The sequence below is a fragment of the Conger conger genome, chromosome 7 (assembly GCF_963514075.1).
Source record: "Conger conger chromosome 7, fConCon1.1, whole genome shotgun sequence".
Taxonomy (NCBI): Eukaryota; Metazoa; Chordata; class Actinopteri; order Anguilliformes; family Congridae; genus Conger; species Conger conger.
In genome coordinates, this window is record NC_083766.1 from 25,085,283 (window position 1) to 25,112,354 (window position 27,072).

General features: G+C 43.6%; 1 protein-coding gene across 1 annotated transcript in view; it reads left to right on the top strand.

Annotated features, from left to right (window-relative positions):
- Nucleotides 1–23,210, top strand: part of nsg2 (neuronal vesicle trafficking associated 2) — a 33,317-nt gene extending 10,107 nt beyond the window's left edge. The window contains exons 4-5 of the mRNA XM_061249092.1: nt 21,247–21,357; nt 21,919–23,210. Coding sequence (XP_061105076.1) covers nt 21,247–21,357; nt 21,919–22,110 — 303 coding nt within the window. The 3' untranslated portion in view covers nt 22,111–23,210. The remainder of the gene's footprint in view (nt 1–21,246; nt 21,358–21,918) is intronic.
- Nucleotides 23,211–27,072: the final 3,862 nt, after the last annotated feature.

Below are 27,072 nucleotides of genomic sequence, written 5' to 3' on the forward strand. Positions count from 1 at the left end.
CTGGACAGGTCGCCAGTCCATCACAGGGCACACACACCATTCACTCACACGCTCATACCTATGGGCAATTTAGACTCTCCAATCAGCCTAACCTGCATGTCTTTTGACTGTGGGAGGAAACCAGAGTACCCGGACGAAACCCACGCAAACACGGGGAGAACATGCAAACTCCGCACAGAGAGGCCCCGGCCGACGGGGATTCGAACCCAGGACCTCCTTGCTGTGAGGCAGCAGTGCTACCCACTGCACCATCCGTGCCGCCCATTTAATGTTTAATAATATCATATAAATGTGCAGACAGTTCTGAGAGTGGAAGGACGTTGCTGGTTATGTTCAATAGAGGAAATAGTCACTGTGTTGTCTCTCTACTGTGTGACTGCTGTTCGCGCAGGGAATTACCTTGAGACCCTGAAGTTTTTTATTTCCTCCGACAGAGCTGCTTTGTTGGGTAAAATTTTAAAGCAGTGGAGTGTCCTGATGTCTGCTTTATAAAATCCAAACCGACTAAGACCCAGCATAAAATATATCAACAGAGAGATGAAAGTACTTTGACTCAGAGAGAGCGTGGAGGAGTCAGACTGTGGTAAAGACATGTTGCTTTGTTGAAATGTTGTGTCTTGAACCCTATATGGGAGTATGAATCCCATCAGGGCCTTAGTTTAGCATCTCATGCCTATTTTCTTAAATAATCTACTTACCTTCCTGAGCTCATGACCTGTTCTATTAACCGGTAACATGTCCCATGCAGCCTGACACAAATTCAGGTATTGGTATAATATTTATACATTTCATAAATATATACATGAATAACTACAGCACAGTATTTGATTTGTTTCAGCATCCACACTCTGACAAGGCCTTTGTGATGATTTTTATCAAACTGGGCATGTGCCAAACTGTGTCTGTGGCTGTTGATCCGACCGTTCAATTTCCATCAACCTCTGAGCGTTAAGGAGAGAGAGCGGACTGTAACTCCTCTCTCCACTGAAAAACAGATCTCGTCTCCACCGTCAGAAAAATATGGGGCTTTTTTTTCGAACGCATAAATAAAACAAGCTGTGAGATTGCCGCTGTCTTTCCTCGCCGACACCCCGAAAGCCCCGGCCCCTGTTCTTTTCATCAGCGGACGCACATCGGGCAGAAACAGAGAAGATCAGCGGGACAGGAAACGCCGAGAGGAAGCTGGTTGATCATATCCTCAATTCACACGTCCCTCTCTGATCAGCTCCCTGTGAGGGGGGGGGGGGGGGGGGGGGTATAATAGAGAAACAGGGGTGATAAGCGGAATGAATGGGGGGTTGTAATAGCTGGAAGTTAAGGAGGCGAACCTCTCAGAGATAATGCAGACTGCCGGGGCGGCGGTCTGGCTGCGAGCGATTGCTGTAATCTCAAGAACCCGGCACATCGGTCGGTTCTGCCCGTTTCTCCGTCGCGCAGAGAATAGGGCGGGAAAATTGGAGTGGGAGAAAGGGAGCGAGCGAGGGCGGGCGGGGAAGGCGAGAGTGAGAAAGGGAGGGAGGGAGGGAGAGAGAGAGACGGAGGAAAGGGTAGGGTCACGGGAAGACGAAGCGTTTGAGATTTTAGCCGTTACGTAAGCGCTTTGAACATGGTTCCGTCTCGTTCGGCCGAACCCCTCTCTGCAGCAGTGTCTCCTGCTGGAAACGGGCCGTCTGAAGCAGCGTGATAAAGTCGGCCTTTTATATTCCTGCTTCTTTATCAGCAGCATGTGCCAGGGAGATATGTGACCTCTGAATACCTCTCTCAGACTGGCCGGTGTACGGGTGATCGGTGGTTATCGTAGTTTCAGTTTACAGCCGGACATTGCTTGTTTCTTTTTTTATTTGAAGGGGTGGAAAAGAATTGCTCTGCTTTTCCGACGCTAAACTTCAGACTTCAATCTTCTAACTTGTGGATGGATATTTCTTAGATTTGTGAATGCGCTTTTATCCGCTTCTTGTAGGTAAATATGAGGAGTGAATATGAGCTCCTCGTTTTCCGTTTCAGTTCTTTAACGGAAATTGTCTCCTCTTGGGGGGCCTCTGGGGGGTTTGGTTGCTTCTGTATCCAGAGGCTGCAATCTGCATCCATATCGCAATATAAATCCTATTACCTCAGTCATGCGGTGATTTATGACCAAGCTTTCATTTTTCACAATGGCTGTGTGTGTGTGTGTGTGTGTGTGTGTGTGTGCGACTGTGTGTGTCAGTGTGCATGTGAGTGTGTCTGTGTGTGTCTGTGTGTGCATGTGTGTGTGTGCACATTTATGTGTGTCTGTATGTGTATGTATGTTTGTGTGTATTAACATTAACTCTAAATAACAGTTGTTGGTCGTGAATTCACGCTGAGCAGTGAGTGGATCCCTGCTGTGCGTTATTCTGTGCTCATTCGGGTTTGGAACCCTGCTGTGCTTAATTCCATGCTCATTTGGGTTTGGGTTTGGATCCCTGCTGTGCGTTATTCTGTGCTCATTTTGGTTTGGGTTTGGATCCCTGCTGTGCTTAATTCCGTGCTGATTTGGGTTTGGGTTTGGATCCCTGCTGTGCTTAATTCCGTGCTCATTTGGGTTTGGGTTTGGATCCCTGCTGTGCGTTATTCTGTGCTCATTTTGGTTTGGGTTTGGATCCCTGCTGTGCTTAATTCCGTGCTGATTTGGGTTTGGGTTTGGATCCCTGCTGTGCTTAATTCCGTGCTCATTTGGGTTTGGGTTTGGAACCCTGCGGTGCTTAATTCCGTGCTCATTTGGGTTTGGGTTTGGAACCCTGCTGTGCTTAATTACGTGCTCATTTGGGTTTGGGTTTGGAACCCTGCTGTGCTTAATTCCGTGCTCATTTGAGTTTGGGTTTGGATCCCTGCTGTGCTTAATTCCGTGCTCTTTTGGGTTTGGGTTTGGATCCCTGCTGTGCTTAATTCCGTGCTCATTTGGGTTTGGGTTTGGAACCCTGCTGTGCTTAATTCCGTGCTCATTTGGGTTTGGGTTTGGAACCCTGCTGTGCGTTATTCTGTGCTCATTTGGGTTTGGGTTTGGATCCCTGCTGTGCGTTATTCTGTGCTCATTTGGGTTTGGTGGATGTTCAGTTTGCAGGAGCCGACCCTGCTGTACCATCTGGTGCAGCAATTCTGCTCATAAGAAGCCTTAGCTTCTCTCTAGCTTTTAATTTTTTAATTTCACAATTTGGGGGAAACAGGATGTGGGTATACGAGAATGTACTGTACTGAAGTTTCTCAAAAGATATACATAAGAAAAAAAAGAAAAAAAAACATAATGAGAGATTTATGTGATTTTTTTTAGGTCAGTCTGCAAATGTGCAACACAATAAAATGATAACCAAGCGAGGCTTATATTCATTTTCATAATCGGTAATTTCCAGAGCCGAGTGCCCTCGGCTCTCCGAAGGTTAGGGTGTGACGCAGACAGCACCCCGCCCGGGGAGGGGGGGGGCCCATTTGGAGCCGTGTTCTCTTTTGGTATTGCATTTTTAATTTATTTTGGTCGTTTATCATTTCAAAAAGGACACTGTAATTGAAGTGCCACAAGGGATAGGGTGTTCAACTGAGCCATGACAAAGATGATTTATGACAACAGATGGCCTTCTCCCTGTTTTCCCTCTTAACTTTGAAGGATGAATATATGAATAAAATCAAATATTAGAAAATACCATTACACATAATAAGCGGTGTAAACGATAAAAAATTGGGAGCCTCGTATTTGATTGTTATTTTCCAGACAATTATTTGCGACTTTACTATAATTGTCTGAGTAAAGAAAAACCAACATGTTGTCATATCGCATTAGGTCTGTCCTCCAGCGATGGTGGCCGCTCTGTAAATTGAGGAGACCGAAAACGTCCTCTTAAACGGATTATTGGTGTCAACCTATTTTCACTCACCCATGTTTTCCGTGTATGTTGGCTTGAGGATAATGAAGGTATGAGATCTTTAAGCCTATTTCCTGATTTTTCAGTAATGCAGTAATTCTGCTTTTCTCAAATGATGTGTTCCTCTTTCCACTTTCTTTCAGAGAGAAATACATGAATGAGAAATGAGCAGAAGGTTTATGTGAGGTGTTGAAGCAATCGCAAGCTGGCAGTACCGGGTGGTCGGCAATCACAAATCGGTGAACCAGCACAAGAACAGTAGCATCAAAAATGCTTTTTGCACCCTGTGAATACTGCACAGTTCAAATATTTAAAAAAATATGAATAAGTGTAAAACCTGAATTGTGTGGCCCACGGATGGTCGTGGCCACATAGGGTCTGTATAGCAGCAGCTCTGCCAGCCGCTGTGGTCCTCAGCCATGCCACATGGCATTCACCTTCATTTCAGGGCCACGTGGCAGGCAGTTTGAGTCATGTGATGATTAGGAAGTCAAAGAGTTTTATCAACCAGTCTTCGCCTCTTTTCTTCTCTCTGTCTTTAAAAAAAATCTCATTCTCGCTCCCACTTCGCCTTTCTCTCTTTCTCTCTTTCTCTCTCTTTCACTCTTTCTCGCCTTATGCCGTTCCACCCATCTCTTTTTTACTCACTCTCTAGTTCTTTCTCTCCTTCTCTTTCATTCTCTTTCTCTCTCTCTCTCTCTTCGCTCCTTCCCCTGTTCTGTCGCCACACGCTCCCTCCCGGTTGGCGTTCCTCCCTGTTGACCCCAGCTCCCGGGGCCCGCGGGACCAATTACGGGCCCGGTGCTTGTGCTGGGCGCGCTTCCCCTGTGTTCTCCCTGCACATCATTAGCCGGCTAAGTGACGGAGATCCCGTGCCGTGAGAGGGCCCGGAGGAGCGGTCCGGGAGGACCGGCTTGTTATTCTCCTCAAAGCATTGTGGGAGACGCCAGCCTTCGGGCTGAGGCGAGCGCTCGGTCCAGCCCTGCTCCAGGGCTCGTCCCTGATCACCACGGCTCTGAATAACACGTCCAGCGGGGCGTTCCCTGCTCGTCCCGGAACCGCCCTGCTTCCCTTCGCCGTGACGCGCCCGCGCAAAAGATTTCAATAAAAAACACGCAAGCAAGGAAAATGCTTGCTTAATGGCATTACTCAAAAATGAAAGGAGTCATTAATCCGGGAGAGCGGTTAGATTGAACGCCTCCTCTGAATCGAGTTCAAACGCAGTGCGAAGCACCTGAAGTGGCAGTGGAATGAGCATTAGTGAGCAGCATCTTGTTAGTGTAGCTTTGCTTTTAGGAAGATTTGCTTGTTGTTTGTAGTGAGTCTGAGGCTAATTACTTGTTCTGGGAGCAGCGTTTACATTTGCTACCTCTGGGACCTCGCTACAGTCTGAATAGTACAGCTTTATTCCAATAAAATCACATTATTGTTTACTTTCATTTATATACCCTCCAAGCCTGGTTACTGGTGTGTTCAGTTCAGTGCGGTGGCTAAACGCGCTTCTCATCTGTGCATTCTGTGCCCTTGAATGTGTGTTTGCGTGCAGATTGAAGGATGCTAACCGATCCACTTCATCAACCTTACATCAGCTTACTGAGACCTGAAGAATAATCCATTAGGCATTCGGCCAGTGAATTCCAAAGGCACATCCAAGTTTTTTGGAATGCAAGGCCTTTCAATGTATGATTCCAGACTGTGTGCAACTGCAAAAACAGAAACCTGCAGTTGAGAGTGAGCGGAGAAACCAAGCGTGTGGAGCTGAAGAGACACCGAGTGACTGAGACTGCCCCTCTGTGCATCTCCACGATTGAGTCACACATTTTATTCTCCCCCACCAACGTCACCTTACACCTTTCACTCCCGCCCAAGGGTTAGCCTGAGTAGAAGATTAGCTGCGTCTCAAACAGCAGAAACGCTGCCTTCTTAGGCAGTATTCTAAAGCATGAATGCCTTGAGTCGTTCCATTCGACTCAATGCTTTCATGCTCACTGCCGTTAACATAATGGTGGCTGAAAACATATAATAGCTGTATATGATTATACGACATGCTCAATAATTATATATTTAAAACTACATTGTAATTACTTCATACACCGTAATAATGTATCTGATGTTTTCACGTCTCTGTGAGCTTTCCGTGAACTAGCCGACTAGCTAACTTGCTTGTAATCATACATCGTCACACATTACATAATCTTCCTACCTTCAGACTGTGTGTCATTACGTGCTGCCTAGGCACCTCCGAAGATTCGCAGGACTGTTGCAGCGAGGCAACCAGGCAGCAAGCCAACCGCATTCGGTTTGTGACGCAGTGACACGATACGAGTTATCTAAGGTTAGCTGGAGTAGAATATAGAGTGAGATGCGTGTGTATGTGTGTGTGTGTGTGTGTGTGTGTGTGTGTTTGTGTGTGTACATGTGTGTGCTTACCTCTTTGCCTGAGTGTGTGTGTGTAAGTGGTGAGCGTGCATGTGTGTGCCCATGTGTGTGTGTGCATGTGTGTCTGCTTGTGTGGTGTGGTGTGTGTGCATGCGCGTGCTTCTGTATGCCTCGTTTCCTGAGTGTTTGTGTGTACAATGCTTGTGTTTGTGAGTACATGGTGAGCGTGCATGTGTGTGCCCGTGTGTGTGTGCATGTGTGTGTGTGTGTTTGTGTGTACATGACTGTGCTTACCTCTTTGCCTATGTGTGTTTGTGTACAATGCTTGCGTTTGTGAGTGTGTGAATGTGCTTGTGCGTGTGTGCGTGTGTGTGTCTCTGCGTTCATGTGTGTGCGTTCATCCCTGCGTGGACGTGAGTGACTTCCTGTCCCCAGGTTCACAGTGCTTGTGTGTGCATTCCCCTGCCACCAATCTCTTCTGAGGTCATCGCTGTCTCTGCAGCCAGAGCTCCTCTACAGACTGAAGGATTTATGCACTTTATTTCTGCTTTCTTCTCTCAGTGCTGTTCATCTCCGCGTCTGGGTTCAATTCACCCGGAATGATCTCACATCCTCACTAATGTTTCCACACACGTACGAACGAATGCGTACGATTCTTCTTCTACTTGTAAAGGCACAATACTGCAGGTGTTATTTCCTTACTCTGGTATTGTTGCTCGATAAGACCAAAAGAAAAGTGAAAATTCACATTTTTATTTTTCAGTTTTGAGGTCGGAGCTGACACTCACAATCCCATAATGCCTCATTCTGCGCTCTCAGACCTATTGATTTTTTTATTGAGCTGTTTTAGCACGTCCTCCGCCTCCCTCGGACCTCCCTCCCACACGTGGACTGCGAGGGATTGACTGGCGTGCATACTGTAGGGCTGGGAACAAAGTGCTGGGTGCCGCTGGGAGAACGCCTGGCGCTAACCGCGTACAAAGCAACCCGAAAACAGAGGAGGATGAACACGGAGAGACAGGAACCGCTACCGGGGAGCTGGCCGCGTTGACCTTTTCAATCAGAGCAAAAGAAAAAGAGAGAGGGAGGCATTACGACAGGGGCTTAGCGCTGTTTTCGCGGTGTCCCGCCTGAAAAGGGGACACCCATGATACAGCCCGTGGCAGTATCAGGGGCTGTCAGATGGACAAGGGTGAAGAGCACTCATTTTAATGTGTTTTATTGCCAAATGGCTTGATTTTTTTGATTCCATAAAAAGCATAACTGTTTTTTTTCACTTCACTGAGACAGAACACACATATCCAATAAATATAGAGAACCATATAATTCCATCCTTTTTGTGACCTGGACCCCAGTCCTCTCTATTGGAATCTTGATATAGATGTTCTGGAAAAGGTTCAAAGAAGGGCAACCAAATTGATTGCCATTATGAAAGATAGAAGTTTTGATGGCAGATGCTTAATCTGTTCAAGTTTAATAGATGGAGACATAATTGGAATTCATGAAAGGGATTAACAGTAAACTACAAGAGATCCTTCAGATTTGGTTAGTAGAAAGGGGGGCATGAATGCAAATAGCAAAAGGTGACTTCCACACATATTATGAAGTATTTTTTCACACAGAGAGCAGTCCCTGAACTTGCCAGGTCATGTCGTCGAGGCAGAAACTCTGGGGAATTTCAAGACCAGGCTTGATATGGTGTTAGATCCTTTCTCTGGGACTTGATTGCTCTGCCATAGGTGAAGGTGGTAAGGAGCAGCACAGACAGTTTTCCACTCAGTCACACTCTTAGAAATAAAGTGACAGTGGATATATACAGATATATCTTTGTTCTTCACGGAACACATTTGGCACATGTACCCTGGAAGTACAGTAATGTTCTCTTTGGCTGCAAATGAGTATGTTTTCCAGGCAAAAAGGTGCAAATTAATTATACTGTATATTGCTGGCTTGGGGCACAATCTCATGTACCTATGCGCCTATACAAGCATTTGTACCTTTTTAGGCACTTGTCATACCTTTATTTCTAAGAGTGTATGATACTTTTGGTCGCAACTTACTGATTTTGTTGTTGCTTACAATAGGAAGCATGTGATTACGAATATACAAGACCCAATGTAAGTCGAGTTTTGAAAGGAAATTATATAACTTGGTTTTTTTTTTTTATGCGATTGTGCTTCTGATTAGGCTGGAAAATGATCATCTGACAACACAGGCAACAAGAGTCTGTGACTAAGACTGAATCATCCACAAGCCTTATGATGCTGTGTCCTTATATTTTCTGAGAGTCTGTTACCCAGCAGCACCCTGGCCAGCAGGAACGTAGTCTTTGCGCTGGGCAGAGTCCTCTTTCCATGACGTTGGGACACCTTACTGAGCCATTAAACTCCAGTACTTTGTTTTAAATATTTGCTATTTTCTCACAGTTTGGTAGGCAATTGTACCCTCGATTACAATTATTGCTGTTAGCTGAGGATATGCTGTCAGCGATCCTGAGAATGGCACCTTCTTCAAGCCGTATCGTCTCGCCCGTGACCGTGATTCTGAGGCACTATTGTGCGCAGCGATCCTACTCACCCCTGCTGAGTCCCTCCCTTGGAGTGGCCAGCCAATTATGCCGCTCCATGAGAGCCGGCCAAACTCGGCTTTGGCAGGACCAAGAATTGAATGGTCCGTTACTTTATCTGTGCGCCACCGCGGCTCCCCTCAAACTCCATTACCTTCTGTCAGGTACCTGGTATCCTCACAGTTCAGAGATTATTTGTTCTGGTAGTGCTCTGGGGCCTTCTGGCTTTTCATCGATGGACTGCACTGATGTTCCAGCATCCAGATTTCGACGCATGTCCAATAGACGTCGGGTGAGAGTCAGAAGAGGGTCGTTCGAGTCAGGGGAACAGCTGATGCGGGTCATGTGCACCCCCTTTTTCAGTGAGCATCATGATGCATCATTTTATATCCATCTCCTACACTGTGACTAAAAGTCTATGGTCCTGCTGCCAGTCTGACTCTTAGCAGGGCTTCAGAAAATTAACTTGTGTGCATGTCAGGGGATTGATGTGGAGATCTGCTTGTCAATGCCCGTCAGACCTGGGCCAAATGCGTCAGTGTCTTGGATTCAAAGACTTTTATTGAGCACTTTGCTGAGCTTGTCAGGTATATTGAAACGTATATTGATAAGTGCAAACCCTGCCTTCTGGTCCTCTTGGTTGCCTCAGTTGCACCAGGCATGATCAATCGAGCACAGACATGTATTTAAATCCAAAATACTGAAGTATTTGACCCAGGTTTGATTTGCATTTGGAGCTCAGTTAGGTCACATGTGCACTCATGACTCCCATCCTCAAAGACTGTCTGAGCCTCTCTCTAATGTCTTTTTCCATTACAATCATTTAGCTGGCACTTTTATCCAAACTGACGTACAGTTGATTCGACTAACAATGTGGAGTTAAGGGCCTTGCTCAAGGGCCCAACACCTGTGTTTCCAGTCAAGCACATACAGTATATCCGCTTTTTTAAAATCATGACTGAAGGAAAATGTTTACTGAAGGAATGGAATTCTTAGAAGTTCAGGTTGTACTTTGCACTTGACTAAACAGCTGGCTGGATGTGCTTGTCAGTCTTCCATCGTACCTTTCAGCAAGACACCTCATGACGTGTTTCTGTACATATGACGCTGTATACATGAAGGAAATGTTCGGTTTGAGCTATGTAAACTGTCGTGGGCGAGTGAGACTGTTAAGCAGCTAATGTGATGCCATTCGTCCCCCCGTCTACTCATAGTCATAGCAGGGTCGTACTCAGACTTCCCCCGGGTCCTTGAAAACACTGAAAGTGCTTCATCTTGCATTTGGAAAATGTGAGGTTGTGAGAATACTTTGGTCTTTTTGCTTAGGGACTCAACAAAATTTTCTGTGACTTCAACCACATCTATCCCAATCTACCGAAATCATAACCTTTTTGAACTCAGTAAAATTAACCTTTCTGTTTTACAAAGCAGCCTCAATCTCCTGTATGTATGGTTATGTCAAAGTGTGGGTGTATGAAAACAAAGTCAAGTTCATTGTAATATGTGTTGAATACCCTGGACATGTCTTTGACTTTAGCTGTAGATGTATTGCTGCATTGCAAAATGAATGTGCATGGGACTCTGCAAAGTCACGTTGGAGGTCCCAGGGTTGTTCATTTGTTTTCTTGGGTTGGGAAATAATGGATAGCCATTGATTGTAGGTGGAAAAAATATCTCAGACCCTGCCGAGAATCTATGGCCACACAGTGAAATGACAATGGTGTGCAAAAAACAACAATAATTCATATCCCCTGGAAGAATAGTAATGTTTGTTGATTTCTTTAATACCTATAATAGTAATGTTTGTTGGCTCTTTTGTTTATAGAAAACTACAAAGAAACACACACGCACACGCACAGATATGAAAATAACTCATTCTTGGTTTTGGGTTGAGAAGGATGAAATCCACCCTTGTCTTGTGGACTTTGCGAGAAGGAAAACACTTGACACCAGATCCAGTTATATGGGTCTTTATCTCTGCAGAAGGAATACGCCTGCTGACAGTGAACACTGTACTAAAACACTGTACTTATTCACAGCGATCCTTTATCCCCTCCAAGAGGAGCTGTGCAATTGTGTATGTGTCAGTACCAAGGACAAATGCCTCATTTGGTTGGAAAGTAAGACGTAGTTTCCCATCATTCAGCTGCATACTCCCTTTTTGGTTTTTTTCCGCTTGGCCTGGTGGTGATTTTGGTTTATTGGTGGCTCACACAGTTACCCAGCCAGCCTTTATCAAATGGACCGCTCTCGAATCCAAATCCAGCCTTGCTTTTCTTTTCTCCCGGTTGATTAACGGAAAAACTAGTGCTACTGATTGGCCAGACTACACACATGAGCAGGGTGGGAAACCAGCAGTTCTAGGGCTCAAGATGTTTTTTAATCTGTAAAAATAAAAAAGCATATGAATAATAATATATATATATTAACAATAATAATACTAATAATAATGTTAAAAATCGTTTAGGAATGCCTTGAAGGTGTAACACGAAAGGAACTGCAGAAGCAATCTGGTATTGATTACTCTTGCCTATCACAAAGGTAAATTGTAGGGGTCTTGTATTGCTGAATTCTCCTATTCTTCTTCTTCTTCTTCCTTATTCTCCACTCCTTCCTTCACTGCTCTGCCTTGGCTCAAGGGAGAGAAATGAAATAATGTGGCTCGGAGGTTGAGGTGCGTTTCAGAAATGGAAAAACTTCTGACTTTCTTTTCTCATTTTATTTTTTAAGAGAGGGTTCTCATGGGTTCTGCAGTGCCGAAATTGGGGTGAGAGAGGAAAGTGTTTGGAAGTGAGACTGACCTGTAGTGGAATTCACATCCTCAGCTCATCTCAGGGTGTCCCTGGGGGTCACCCACGGGGAATGAAACCACAGAAGAAAAAACAGCTCAGAGAAAGCTCCAGCTCTCCATATGGATTTCTATAAGTCTTCAGGAGCATAAGTATTATATGTGATGTATTAATATACAGTGCACTATGCAGTTACGGGGTGCTGGAAATAAATCTGTGTCGGGGGAAAGGGGGGAGGGGGGGATTATGGCCTATGGATTATATTGACGTCAGATTTCAAAGACAACAACAACCTTGAGCCAGGAGAGCACAGCGCAGCACAAAACAGATGAGTGGCAGGTGAACGCAGAGGGTGTAGAATCCAGCCAGGACCAGCTTTGAATGACCAGCTACCAGCTGTTTCAAAACCTAGTTTGAGCTGGTCAAACCATGTTGAGTATAGAGCTGGTCTCCCTGGTCAACCGGCTACCAGCTGTTTCAAAACACAGCTTGAGCTGGTCAAACCATGTTGAGTATAGAGCTGGTCTCTCAGGTCAACCAGCTACCAGCTGTTTCAAAACATAGCTTGAGCTGGTCAAACCATGTTGAGTATAGAGCTGGTCTCCCTGGTCAACCAGCTACCAGCTGTTTCAAAACACAGCTTGAGCTGGTCAAACCATGTTGAGTATAGAGCTGGTCTCTCAGGTCAACCGGCTACCAGCTGTTTCAAAACATGCTTTGAGCTATTTTTTTCAAGCAGGGTGTTTGTCTCGATCACGTCGGCCCTCAAAGCCCTGGCGTTTGTGGAACTCTGACCCCGTTCAGCCCCGTCCCCGGCCCCTCTGTGAAAGTGGATTTGCGACCGAGGGTCTGTGAGGCTCACGTTGAGCTGGGTCGTGTCTGGGGGCTGTTCCAGCACAGATAAAGGCCGTTTCAAATGAAGGAGATTTGTGGGGATAACAGCATGTTTGTGCTTTTTCACCCGCCTCGTTCGCAGGATAATCTTCGTCCTTAATATGGTCATCACAAAAAAAAACAAAAAAAACAAAAAAACAAAACAGGTTTTAACCGCTCAAAAGGAGTTCATGCAATCAGAGGCTTGAAATGGCAACCCCGGGGGCATCTTATATTGATTCGCTTCAAGGACGAAGTGGCCATTTTGAAAATGAGAATCTTTCAGCGCTGACTTCAAGCGATAAAGTTCAGTTTCGGTTCTGGAGATGGCCGGACTCGTTCATGCTTGGATTATCCTTCGAGACTCGATCTCTCGGGGTGTCCATGAGCGCAGTTTCTGATTTGTGAAAAAAGAAAAACAGTTTTTCTGCACTGGTCATAATATGTAAAATCTTCACACACATCAGTGCGCTGTTACTGATGCTATAATGTGTGTTCAACCAGCAACTGTATCATTGGCCTGTTGTGATTACTGCTTCATTATAGTTCTGCAATAACCAACTCCTGGATGTTTTTATGAATGTTCCCATAATATTTCTAAATTCCTTATTAATATCTTTTTTTTATTTTTTATGTTTTAATGAATTCGCAATGGCAGCCTTGTGGTTATTTAATCACTTCTAATATATGACAAAAACCCATTGGGAAATTAGGTCATTTACAAAAATTTAAATTAATATTTTTTAAAGCTTTGGTTCTATTCGATTCTTTTTTTTTCTTCTAATTTCTAAGTCTGTGCTCTGCTTTCAGTTAGCAGTAGCTATTGTTACATCAGCATTAAAATGTTCAGATAACACTCTGATAACACATATTTGTGATCATACATATTTTCTTATGTCAAGCTTTTTGGTCTCATTAAACATCATCAGTGATTTATTATCTCTAATCTTCTTTATGAATAGTTTTTTTTAGAACAAAACTGACACTAATTTAAACCCCTTACATTATAAGGTAAGCAGTAATCTGCGACAGTGCTCAGTGATGTAGCCTAGCAACCTACTGAGCTATTTCCCACCCATAATAACCAATAATGACATGCCATCTGGGCACATATAATATTGGGCCTCTGCCAACTCGCCAAACAAAATGTAAAAATATCTGTTTCTTTTGGTCAGAATGAACCCATTTAATAACAGTGATTTAATGAGCCTTTTGTAGTTTCGCTGTACTGGCTGTGCTTGCTTGTTGTATACGTGTGGCTTTATCCGACTTGGGTTCATATATATTTGTTTTGGATTTAAATACTTTTCTGTGCTCTATTGATCTTGCTTGGCGCATTTGAGCTTGCGAGGAGGAGCAGATGCGCAGGGTTTACACTTTTTCAGGATCACCTAATTTGTTCCAATACACCAGGCAAGCTTAATCAAATGCAGAAAAGTATTTGAATCCAGGTCTGGGCTTAATCACCTGGACAAGCACACGCCACTGGCTGCTGAGTCACTGGGTCACTGGCTGCTGACTCATCCTGGGTTCTCTGTTAGATGCCATTTTGTGTTTCATTGATCACTTGCTGAGGTCTCGCCTCAGACCAATTATAAGAAAGAAGGTAGAGGATTAGCGGGGGTTCATATCAAGGTCAGTTCACAGCCACAGGGAAGATGAGCATTCCCACACAAACACGTTTTAATGAGATCGCTCTACCCAGCCCTGGACTGAATCAATAACATGGCCCACTCAGTAATTTCAGTTGCTAATGATTGCTAAAATACGAAGATATGGTACTATAGAATATAATTTTCCCTCTAATATAACAATAAAGATCCTCATGAAAAACTGTTTAAAGGAAAAAATAAATGTTTAAAATGAGTGTCTATCCACAATTCTTCTTCTTTGTTTTTGATATCCAATAATTTTTTGTAGTCCTTGCACGGCTCATCCCCATGGAAACAAACTCTAATCATTTTCACTTGCCACTCACTTGTCAGGTAAAATATTGAATGGAAAAGTTTTTCCAAATATACCATGCCTTTTGACATTTTTTTTATTGTGGCTGGTTATAGTAAAAAAACGTATTGTGCGAAGGCACACCAAGGTAGTAATAATTCTTGTTGATTAGCAACTGAAATGACTTAGAGTGGCCCTTTAACCCTAGGTCAGTGTTCTAGAACTCTTTCAGTCTCCAGTAGTGATTGTTACGTCAGCATTAGAATGTTCAACGAAGAATCATATATCTGTGATCTCACACCTTCAAGGGTTGATTCCCCTGCTTTAAAATCCAGCTATGACCCACCCGAAATGAGCAGCTACCAGCTGTTTCAAAACCTAGCTTGTCCCTTTTTTTAATTAAAAAATAAATACATTTTTGCAGGTTCTTCAGACTGGTTGGTGGCTGCATGGTGACTGTGTGCCTGTCCGACCTGGCTCTGGCTGTAAGAAATTAGTTATTCTGTGTGAACGAATGAAAGTCTGCTTGTAATATAACACCTACACGCACCACCGAATTCTGGTCCATCTGCAAGGGAATAATCTGGAGGGAATAAAGAGTGAGCATATCTGAATATTTTAGTGCAGCTGTTTTCTTTTGGGACTCATGTGATAATGTTAATGAACTCCGGGAGACATTTTTCCGATTGGTATAAATTGTTTTTCGTGAAAGGTCAGCAGTACTTTAGCACAATAACCGTAATTGCATCGACTGGATTTAATTTAATTAGTGGAGATTTTACAAGGAGGGACCTTTTAGGCAATTGGCTACAGTAGGTGTGGGAAATAACAGTTTTGGTAATAACTACATTCTGGTGAAACATCAATTGAGTTGACTGCACTTCTTTACATTACATGTATTTAGCTGATGCTTTTATCAAAAGTGACTTATAGTTGATTAGACTAAGCAGGGAATGTGGGGTTAAGGGCCTTCCTCAAGGGTCCAACAGCTGCACAGATCTCATCGAGGCTTCACCGGGGCTTGAACCACCAACCTTCCGGTTCCCAGTCATGTACCTCAGCCACTAGGCTACCAGCTGAACCCGGGGCTGTTGTGGTGTTGAAGCATGTCCTAAACAGGCGTGACACATGCCCTTGCTTGTCGTAGCTTATGAAGGAAACAGGATGTGGATGGGCACTGGGCTATTGAACGCTTGGGGTGGGGACAGTACAGTACAACCTGGAGGTGTGGGTGACCTGACTGCAGTGACAGAACAGAACATGACTGCAGCTATGCTGATGAGAGATGAGTCCTTTTCACACTATATCCATACCGAGCCAAGTCAAACATGGACTCGCTGAGCTCCATCTCAGTTTAGATTATTTTTTAGTTTCATTTCTTTCTTTCTTTTAGAGTCTGACATGTCAGCTGAGCGACTGGAACCTTAAGAATTAGAATGAACCCTTTAAGGTGTGAGATCACAAATGTGTGATGACAATGTTCTTAACTGAACATTCTAATGCTGATGTAACAATCACTATTAGCAATCGAAAGCAGTTAGAGTTCTAGAACACTGACTTATACAGTTACCTACCCGTTAAAGGGTTAATACCCATAAATACCGCCAAGCTTGGATGCTTTCTTAAACTGGTGCACAGTGTTACCCGTTAGTCTTGCTTTTGATTGAAGTTAAATCAAAAATAGGCATTCCTTAAAAAGTATGTGATAATTATCTCTATAATTGCTATAATGCTTCACTCCTGGAATTGATTTTGTTAAATTAGAGTGAGCTAATTAAAGAGAGAGCTTGAAGCATGCTTTTATACTATAAAATACAGCATAAAAAGTTAAAATGCAAATCCAAATGCAAAAACATCCAAAATGAAAATGCATTCATAGTTGGGTGAAGTGAAAAATTGCATTGTGGAGAGAGGAAACATTGCTTATGTGCAAATCCATAAGGTCATACGGCATAATCCTGAAAGGGTCATGTGTCCATGGAAATATTGAGAAATGCAAAAGGTCACTGAAACATAGAAAAACGTGCCATGCGTATCTGGCACAGCATATTGTGTGATGTGAATTATTGATGTATAATCTTGAATATGCTGGTTAAGTTTTTCATATTTGAGCAGGAAATGTCACACTGTATTATTGATGACAGCATTGGCGACTGTGGAAAATGAAATGCAGGAAGATAAGCAGGGCGGGGAGGATCTGCAGCGTAAACTCTACTGTGTGCAGTACCCTGGAGTCAAATACAATCTGGTAGTTTCCAAAACTTAAATCAGGGATCAAACATTCTGAGACGGGTGCGTGGGGGGTTGGACCCAAAATGCACGACTCAGAAACAGAGGTGTAATAAAGTCCCGTCAGGGCTTTATTCAGGGAATGTCCAGTGAATGTAGTAAAAAAACAGGCAATGTTCATACACGTAAAATCCAGCCAAAAACCAAAGTACAGTACCGAGGGAGAAGGCAGTAATCGGTACACCATGCAAAAAGTCTGGTAGCCAGGAAAGCTGTCAGCGGGGCACAAGTACAGGCGGACGGTAGGCAGGCTCAGGGTCGATGACGGCGCAAGAGTCAAGACCGAAGTCTGCTCCGCAGGGCAAAAGCACAAAGACAGCAGGCAAAGTCATGGTACAGGCAGGCAATGGTCAACAAAACAGAAGTCAATAATTACGATCCAAGCCTGGTCAATAAACAGGCTTGGATCGTAACGGGTAGACAATGGCTTGACAAAACCGCTCAAACGTGCACTGACCAACAGGGGGCAACAATTTTGCAAAGGCATGACATGGAACTCAGCTTATATGCAGGTGTAGACAGGTGCAGACAATTAGATTGAGAGCAGCATGAGATTGGAAATCAGGTGTGGAGGATTGACAAGTTAACAAGATAATTAGTAATCGTTAGTAATAAACCTATCCTGCCCTAGCATTAGTAAATTAGTAAATGACATGCACAAGAAACATAAGGTAAACATGAACACATGGTTAGAATGTTAGTATTACCCAATCCTGATCTAAAGTTAGTAGATTAGTAAGAAGACAAGGGAAATTGAAACAATTAGGGAAGTGTGAGTGACAGAAAGGGAGAGAGAGAAAGCAGGAACGCAAGGTTTGCAGAAAGACACAAAAAAAGTGTATGCTAAACAATACAGAACCACATAACATGAAACAAACATAAATCGTGACATAACAAGTTTGCAACTGTGACATGAATAAACTACATAACATGATTTAAAAAAATATATATATAAAAAAAAAAATAAAACACATTCCAAAAAACTCTTCATACTCTATTGCCTTGCCAAAATGGCGTGTACGTTTGTGTGACTGCAGTGCCTGGGCGTTCGATGGCGTCCCAGTCTGTTCAGTCTGTGTTCGTTTGACAGAGCAGTCTTGGCGGATAGGAACCCTTCCACTGAGAGCAGCGCTTAAGCATGCAGTATGGTATATTTCCTTTACATTTGCATTAGGCTCACTGCGGGGAAACAAATAGGTTCTGACAGACTGGATTATGTCTTGGGGACGGGGTGTCATGGCGACAGCAATATGAGCTAATTAGGGACACTTAAATGGTTTTGCACTTCCCAAGGTCGTAATTGATCTGTAAGTCCCGTTGGTGAAGCAACAACCCCCAATGATGCACGCATGCATGTACATACACACACAGACACACATGCACACATGCACACACACATGCAGACACACACGCACACATACACACACACACACACATGCATATACGCACATACATGCAGACACACATACGCACACACACAGACACACACGCAGACACACATGCGTACACGCAGACACACACACACGCACACACACACACACGCAGATACACACACACACACACACGCAGACACACACACACACGCAGATACACACGCACACACACACACACACAGATACACCCACACACACACGCACACACACACACGCAGACACACACACACAGACACAGACACACACACGCAGACACACACACACACGCAGATACACACACACACACACACACACACACGCAGATACACACGCACGCACACACACACACACACAGATACACACACACACACACACACACACACACACACATGGCTCTCTTGCTGGATTTCCCCCTAAGCTGGGAGGGGCAGTGGGTAATCAGCATACATTGAACCTCTCTTCAAACTGAGCAGAGAAAGTAAAGGACACAGTGAGGACACGGCAGGCATCTCTTTTCTTCCTCAAAAACAGCCGACTGCAGTACCTCCAGTCAATCTTCAAACAGATCTCTTCATTCCTCAAACACAGAGGAGATTGGCTCTCCCCTCGCAGTCAGTACCCCTCCCTGTCCCCCAGCGGTGGAACGGCAGACATGACGGCTGTCTTCCCACACAGACTGGAGACAGTGTCTTGGTACCCCACACCATAGCACTCTTGCATCCTTTTGTATTAATGCAGGCTACAGGTATTTTAAGGTTTTAGGTTATTTATTATGTTTTAATGTTGTCGTTATTCGGTCTTCTTATGGTTGTAATCGATATTCATTCAGAATAACAGTGTCTGGATAGGAGTGTAGACTATGCCTGTGTGTATGTTGTTTAGGTTAAAGATGTAGTCTTAATTCTGAATAAGATTATAGTTATGAGTGTATACTTTGTCTGTTTGTGTTGTTTAGGTTATGGAAGCAGTTTATTAATTTTGAATAAGAATATAGTTTTATACTATAGGTATACTGAGTGTATGCTACAGTATATGTGTGTGTTTTGTGTTTATGTGGATGTGGGAGGGTCCCTAAGCCAGGGGTGTGAAATCTGAGTAAAATTAGAACAAATTTGAAACCTGTTGGCTTTGAACAGTGCAAGCTTCCCTGCGTAATGAAATCTGTGGTGTGTGACATCACCGTGTGCATAATGAAATCTGTGGTGTGTGACATCACCGTGTGCGAAATTAAATCTGCGGTGTGTGACATCACCTCAGCCTCCGTCTCCTGGGATACGGCTTTATGACATCAGCACGTGTGTCCCTCAGCTTCTCAGTCAGTTAACAGCTGTAATACAATAACATTCATGTGGTGAGGTCTACTCTGTCCCAGTTAAAGTGCTGTCCTGTTCTATTTCTGTTAAAAGGGATAGATTGCTTCCATCCATCCATCCATCCATTATCTTAACCCGCTTATCCTGAATAGGGTCGCAGGGGGGCTGGAGCCTATCCCAGCATACATTGGGCGAAAGGCAGGAATACACCCTGGACAGGTCGCCAGTCCATCGCAGGGCACACACACCATTCACTCACACACTCATACCTATGGGCAATTTAGACTCTCCAATCAGCCTAACCTGCATGTCTTTGGACTGTGGGAGGAAACCAGAGTACCCGGAGGAAACCCACGCAGACACGGGGAGAACATGCAAACTCCGCACAGAGAGGCCCCGGCCGACGAGGATTCAAACCCAGGACCTCCTTGCTGTGAGGCAGCAGTGCTACCCACTGCACCATCCGTGCCGCCCTAGATTGCTTCCTGGAACAGAAAAAACATTATTTCAGTTTCAGTGATTCCATTAGCTCAAAGCAGTTTTTGTATGCGATGAGGGATATTTGAATTTGTAGACGTCTCACTAGTAGTTCAGACTTGGCCTATCTACCTTGTGTTCTAGACTTATGTTAATGGCCTTACAACAAATCATATATGAAATGTACCTTATCTGACATGTTTGGTTGTTTGTTCTATGACCTTGATATGCGCTGGTTTGTTTAGTCCTTTGTATAAAAGCTTCTGCGAAATAAAATGTAATATTTTAGACACCTGCATACATTTCTGACCTACTGGCTTTACATTGCTGTGTACACTGTCAGAAAAAAGGGTTATTTGGCTTGTCTCCATAGAGGAACCTTTTTTCAGTTCTTTGTGGAACCCTCTATCGTAGGTGTGTGAAAGCTCCTTGCACCAGGTAGGGTTCATTACCAGGTGACGCTGTAAAGTCAGGTATACAAGACTCCATACAACACCGTGTCACTGAAGAAGAGATGATGCTGAAACAAATCGTTTGGCTTCATCTTAACTAAAATGTTGCCTGTGGCTTTTCCTTGAATGTAGTTACTGAATTCCTTAGATCTATGCCCCTCTGTCTTTAACCCTAAGGGCTGAAACAAGAGCACAATCTATTTCTATCGAAACTAGGACAAAGCCATGGTGAGTGAACTGTATATGGCTCTGATACTCAGGTGGAAAATCTTAGATAGGTGTTACGGATGTGATATTCCCATAACGTCCTTAAGTGAATTCGGAATGAAGTCAGTTATGCTATATGTTTTGTTTTGACGTGTGGCAATTTATTCTCTGTATTGGTTCAGGTCCACAAGTGCAGGTTGTGTCACCTAATTAAAGTTTTCAAGTTATATGTGCTGTGATGTGATATTACATTTTAACATCCTCATTGCAGTTAACCCTTCTTTCCCCAAACTCAAGTGCTAGCTATGTGACTGGTTATTTTTATGAATGTATACAAATGGACATCAAAAGTACCAGCTATTTCATTCAAAACGTTTTTTTTTCCTGTTTCTTTGATAATCCAGCAGAAAGAAAGAGGCTGTTTGTCAAAGGTGGAAAGCCTAAGGGTCAGGAAGTAGAAGTCCTACCATGTGTTTCTTCTCTCCAGCACCCCAGCCAGCTGATTTCACTCATTAGTTCCACCTCCTGGCTGAAGAACTGTGCTAATTAGCAAATCCAGGTGTATGGTTGGAACAAAATACTGGGGAGGACTTTTACTTTCTGAACCTGGATTTTCAACCTCTACTGTTTGTTTGCCAATCTGAGCGGCCATTTTGTGACTCGTTCGCAGGTGACCATTCTCATTTTCCTGGCCCTGGCGTTCCTGGCCTGTATAGTATTCCTGGTGGTGTACAAGGCCTTCACCTACGACCACAGCTGCCCAGATGGCTTCATTTACAAGGTAGGAGCCCAGAGAACAGAAGCTGCAATCCAGGCATAGAGGGGTGGAAATCTAGGCTGAGAGATGTTTGGACATAAATGGACTAACTTAATGGGTTAACTCCAATAGCTGAAGTTTTATCCTGGCTATCCTAGTTGGCTTTCACTTTTCAACCAGATGTAAAAGGATTTTAAGCACTGTTTCATAGATTACTTTTCACCACAGAAATGTTCACTGGGAGGTAGAGTGCATTATGGGCAATGCCTATCATTTGCGTTCAGTTTGCACTGTAGTATGCTGGTCATGTTTGGCTGCCTATTACGTTCCACAGAGACGTTTTAGCAGCAATCGCAGTAGGAGCTGAAGTTTTCTGTAGGCTTAGTACTGTAGTCTAATACATTTTATAACTGCACCTGTTTAGCGAAATAATAAATAATACTATCATATAATGTGAATTGCACTCACATATATTTAAGAAGTCAGTAAATGATTCTCTTCCTCTCTCTCTCACTCTCTCTCGCTCTCTCTCTCTCCCCCCCCTCTCTCTCTCCCTCTCTCTCTCTCCCCCTCTCCCCTCCACAGCACAAGCGCTGCATCCCGGCGTCTCTGGAGGCCTACTACACCGCCCAGGACAGTAACTCCCGGGGCCGCTTCTATACGGTCATCAGCCACTACAGCATGGCCAAGCAGACCACCTCCCGCTCCGTGTCTCCCTGGCAGCCGGGGGGGGCACCCCCGCACGACGCCAAGCCCCCCAGCACAGAGGGCCACTGAACCCCCGGACCCCGAAACGCCCTCTTTTTAACGGGAACCCCCCCATCCCCTCCCCCGCACCACATGTACCGCACCCTTCTCTGATTCGCTGAGCTCTCAGAGCCACGGAGAGAGGCCGCCTCCCCCCCATTCTCTCGGCTCCGCCCATCACTCGTCTCACGTACTGTATTCTATGCCCCTTTGTTTGTTTGTTTGTTTATTTATTTTTAATCTCGTAAATTTCGCTGTTTTGTATTCGGTATTTGGAGCAACCAATGGCTTGTACAAAGGCATGCATCCGTGTGGAAATTCTGTGTAAGTTTTTTCCGTAAGTTATTTGTTTTGTACGCAATTTCGGTGGAATCCATTTCCCTCCAAGCTGGCATCTTGTACTTCACGCAGTAAAAGGCATGTGGTTATTACGAGAAAGGGAAGAAATTTGAAACCTACTTCTTTTACAATCATTTTCATGAAACATCTGTGATGAGTAGCTGTTCCTTAATTTATTAAAAAAAAATGAATATGCATTGTGAAAACTGGCTATAAGCCATTTATGGTCATTTTAACTTGTAATATTTAACTGTGTATCAAAAGCTAAACAGTTATTGTAAATGTCACAAACTTTCTGAGTAACACTCAACCAAACTTTGACAAATGAAAACATTTGAAGATGCTAACATCTTAGCAGTTTTAACTGGGTGTACAGCAGCGTGGGATATGGTCTCAACGGCTTTCCACAGTTTCACTCTGTGTAGTGAGCAATTTTACAATGGTATTTTAACTCTTTTCTCAGTGGGAAATGTTGTATGAGAGGTGGGGACCAGATGGAAGGACGAAATCATAGGCGACTTGTGGGCCCTAAAACTCGATGTGGAAACGTTGAGGTTGATCACAGTTTGCCTGAACCTTGACGGTAACCGATAGCCCAATGCTAAAGTACCAACTTAGCAACACTTTACACTTCATGCAAACTGAAAAAAATGTTACTTTTTCATCAGTTAAAAAATAATATCTTTCTCATATTTGTGGTGTAGTTTGTCAGTATTTAGCAGATCTTGGTATTTTTCAAGTGTGCTTCTTTTAGTTTTAAAACAAATGAAAATAAAGCAATGTGTGTCAAAGTGTCTTGGCAAGTCTTGTTTTTTCATATCCCAACTGGAAGTGTTCACAAATGTGTTGTCTCAGAACACAACAGACGTTAGCACTAACCAATTAAAGACTGAAATGAAGTTATGCATTCAAAGTGATGGGAGACGGCCTATTGCCAGTTGTATTGAATTGTAAAGTTACAGAATATGAAGAATGATAGATACAAAATGGCTACTAGTATTTTCCCTTTGCTTCCCTGCTGTAAAATCCAGCCATGCTTGAAAATTGAGCTTGTCAAGCTGGTCATAAAGCTGGTCTAGCTGGGTATGAGCCGGTCAACCAGCTAGTGCTGGTTTTTTTTTCAGCTGGGTAAACCTCTGCACTAACATAATTACACTCAAACAATATTCTCACAAGAGGGCTAGGGTACTGTTTTAGTGGCAATCAAGAATGATCTTAAATGCACTTAATACTATTCGTATATCAGGTAAAATTCTATTAACTGCACACGTGCCACATTTCACAAGCCATTCAGGAAATTAATCAAATTCTAAACCATGAGGCAAGCTGCAGAATATATTTTCACCTTCCTCGCACCTACACAGATGGCAGATTTATAGCAGCTGATAATAATGCAGGAGATGCAGTATTTTCCCCTGTGTACACAGGAGGGAAGTGTGTCACTGGAGTGCTTATTTCCTCTGAGGAGCTTAGCAAAGCACTTCTGCCTGAATGTGTCCTTCTGCTATTCTCCCTTTATTTGCTTCTACATCACCAAATAATCTTTATGATACGTAGTGCCCTCCACAATGCGGTGATGGTAGAGTGAAATGTGTTAAACTTACGAAGGCATTTGGAGTTGAGATCAAATTATGAATACTGTGGCAGTAGGCGGCACGGATGGTGCAGTGAGTAGCACTGCCGCCTCACAGCAAGGAGGTCCAGGGTTTGAATCCCCGTGGGCCAGGGCCTCTCTGTGCGGAGTTTGCATGTTCTCCCCGTGTTTGTGTGGGTTTCCTCTGGGTAATCTGGTTTCCTCCCACAGTCCAAAGACATGCAGGTCAGGCTGATTGGAGAGTCTAAATTGCCCATAGGTATGAGTGTGTGAGTGAATGGTGTGTGTGCCCTGCGATGGACTGGCGACCTGTCCAGAGTGTGTTCCTGCCTTTCGCCCAATGTATGCTGGGATAGGCTCCAGCCCCCCTGTGACCCTGTTCAGGATAAGCGGGTTAAGATAATGGATAATGGATAATGGATAATGGATAATGAATGGATGGATGGATGGATGAAAGGCAGTATTTTAATTTCATGGTATTTGCAGTACACAGTATATGTTGTACAATTTTACAGAGAACAGATGTTATTGTGTTGAGTCCCCACATCTCTCATTTTTGTTGAACTCCTGGGCCAGCTCTCAGCTTGACATTGTTTGACCATCTCAATAAATGTTTTGAAACAGCTGGTAGCTGGTTGTCCAGCTCATACCCAGCTAGCCCTGCTTATGACCAGATTGACCATCTCAATTTTCAAGCTGGTCAATACATGGAGAATACTTGGAGAACCTAAGGCCGGTCTGGCAAAATCAAGAAAGGTCATGCTCTCAAGTAATACTGGCAGGTGTACAATGCATATTTAAACAATTACATTGGACAGCACAAGCACACATTGGAAACAGGAAAATTAGCATTCTCAGCGAAGAGAGTTGCGCAATCCACAGTAAAGAACATTCTGGACTAGGAATAATGTGCAGTGATGCACATTATTGAATCCAGATTCTGGTTCAGTCAGGGACAGGTTTTGAGGAAGTCCACCTTTAGTTTGTAATTATATTACATTAGATTACAAGGCATTTAGCAGACCCTCTTATCCAGAGCGACATACAATGAAGTGCAGATTGAACACAGGAACAAGAGTGAAAAGGACCCTAGAGGACAGTACGGTCTCGCTAAGTACGGAGTCCTAGCGAGACCATACAGATACAATCGCTAATACAAAACACAACAATATCTATATATAACTATATGAGTGCCGTTATAGTCTATGGCGTATATAAGGCTAAGGTAGAGATATGCCTCAACATGGCTGCTTCAGTTATCAGTTATCAAACTTCAGTTATCAAACATTATTGACTGTCAATAAATGTGTTATAGACTATCCAAACACATAGAAAGAAGCGTCAACCAGGGCTTTTGAAAATGTTAATAGCACCTGTTAAGTATTTCTTTCTTTAAAAGTGTCTCACTAGCAGTTTCAGCATGCATAATGTCATGAGTCATAACCCACATGGGCACATATACATGCAGACCTGCTTGAAAACACACACATACACATACCTACACATACATAAACATTCATAGACATACATGCACCAGCACCCACACACACACGCCCACACATACATACACACAAGAGTTATACTAATTTTGGCGTTTTTTTAAAGAAAGGGTTTCCTCATTCTTGTGGTTTTGGGAATATCACAAGCTCGGTTCTTTGATGTTATTTTCACGCTTGCCTGAAGCTACAGGGTGAACCTAATTTGGAAAGTCGACAAATCACTTTTCGGATCTCAGAGGATCCTCTTTACAACTGAAAAAGCAGAATCTATTTCAGGCCTGATTAACAATTGTCGTCACAATTTAATTTGATTCAGAGGCCAAGGGAATCCAGAAATGATTTCTCCCTGCATGAACTCAGTCTAATTCTTTAATAACCCAAATTGGGATGCTGGTGTCAGCGTATTACCTAACCCCCCACCCATACCCCCCAGTCCCACAGCAGAGCACAGGCAGTCTGAAATATCTCAGCACCATCACAAAGCACCATGCCCACTCCACAGCGCACTACAGCGCCGCATTATGTGAACAGTATTATCTGTCTCATGCGAAACTGAAACCCTCGATTATATTATTATCTATTTGACAGTTACCATGCATTCTGAAGAGTGAAAAAATTGATAGCATTGGGTCTCTCACTATCTCTCAAAAACATTTCCCCAACCCATCAAAGTGAAAATTGTCTGCATTTTTCCGAAGAGAAATGTAGTACTCATATGAAGTGCAAAATACAAAAATAGACTTTGGTCATTGGTATGCTATATGGTATTCTCCTTCTGTCAGTCCGATGACCAATTACGCGTCACCCCAGAGGATTCTGGGCCACAGTCAGAACTGACACAGGCTCAGGGGTGCACGTTCTACGGGAGAGGCCTTTCCACGCTTTTTAAGCACAGAGACTCACTGGTTCCCGTGAGAGGACTGTGATGAGTCACGCCTAACTCCGGCATTGCCCACTTTCTCTGGTTACCGTTCCACACACTGAACTTTGCTGCAGAACCAGCCCTTGGGTTTTGCTGGCTCGAAACGGGAATGTTGTCAAGGCCACAAAGTGCTCCAACATAAATCACGAACACCACTTTTCAGCTGAAGGGACGGCTGTGGCCCCAAATGACTGGAAAGAGTTTATGCCAGCGGCTAACTCTGCTTCGCTATCACGATGGCTACAGCACTGCTGTGCGTGTCACATTCAGGGAATGGAGACCAATCCACTAATTCTAGGCATCTCTTCTCTGTGCTGAAGAAATTTGGCCTCTTTGGATTGACAAACACAAGCTGCCAGAATGTGTTTGGCGAATAATTAAGAATGCTTTCTGGACTAATTGGATTCCTCTCCTTTTATTTCTTAAAATTGAGTTCAATTTTAGAATTTTGTTGATGAAATTGAAACATGCTATCTTAAAACCCCACCGTGTATTCTGAAACATTTGTTGAGAAAACACGTTGTTTTTGTTTTTTTCAGCAAATCACATTTTTAACAAGTACAAATGGGACAACAGCTTGAATATTTCCACTCTTAACATTGTTTGGGTAACAGAATTGGATAAGCTGTTACGGTTGT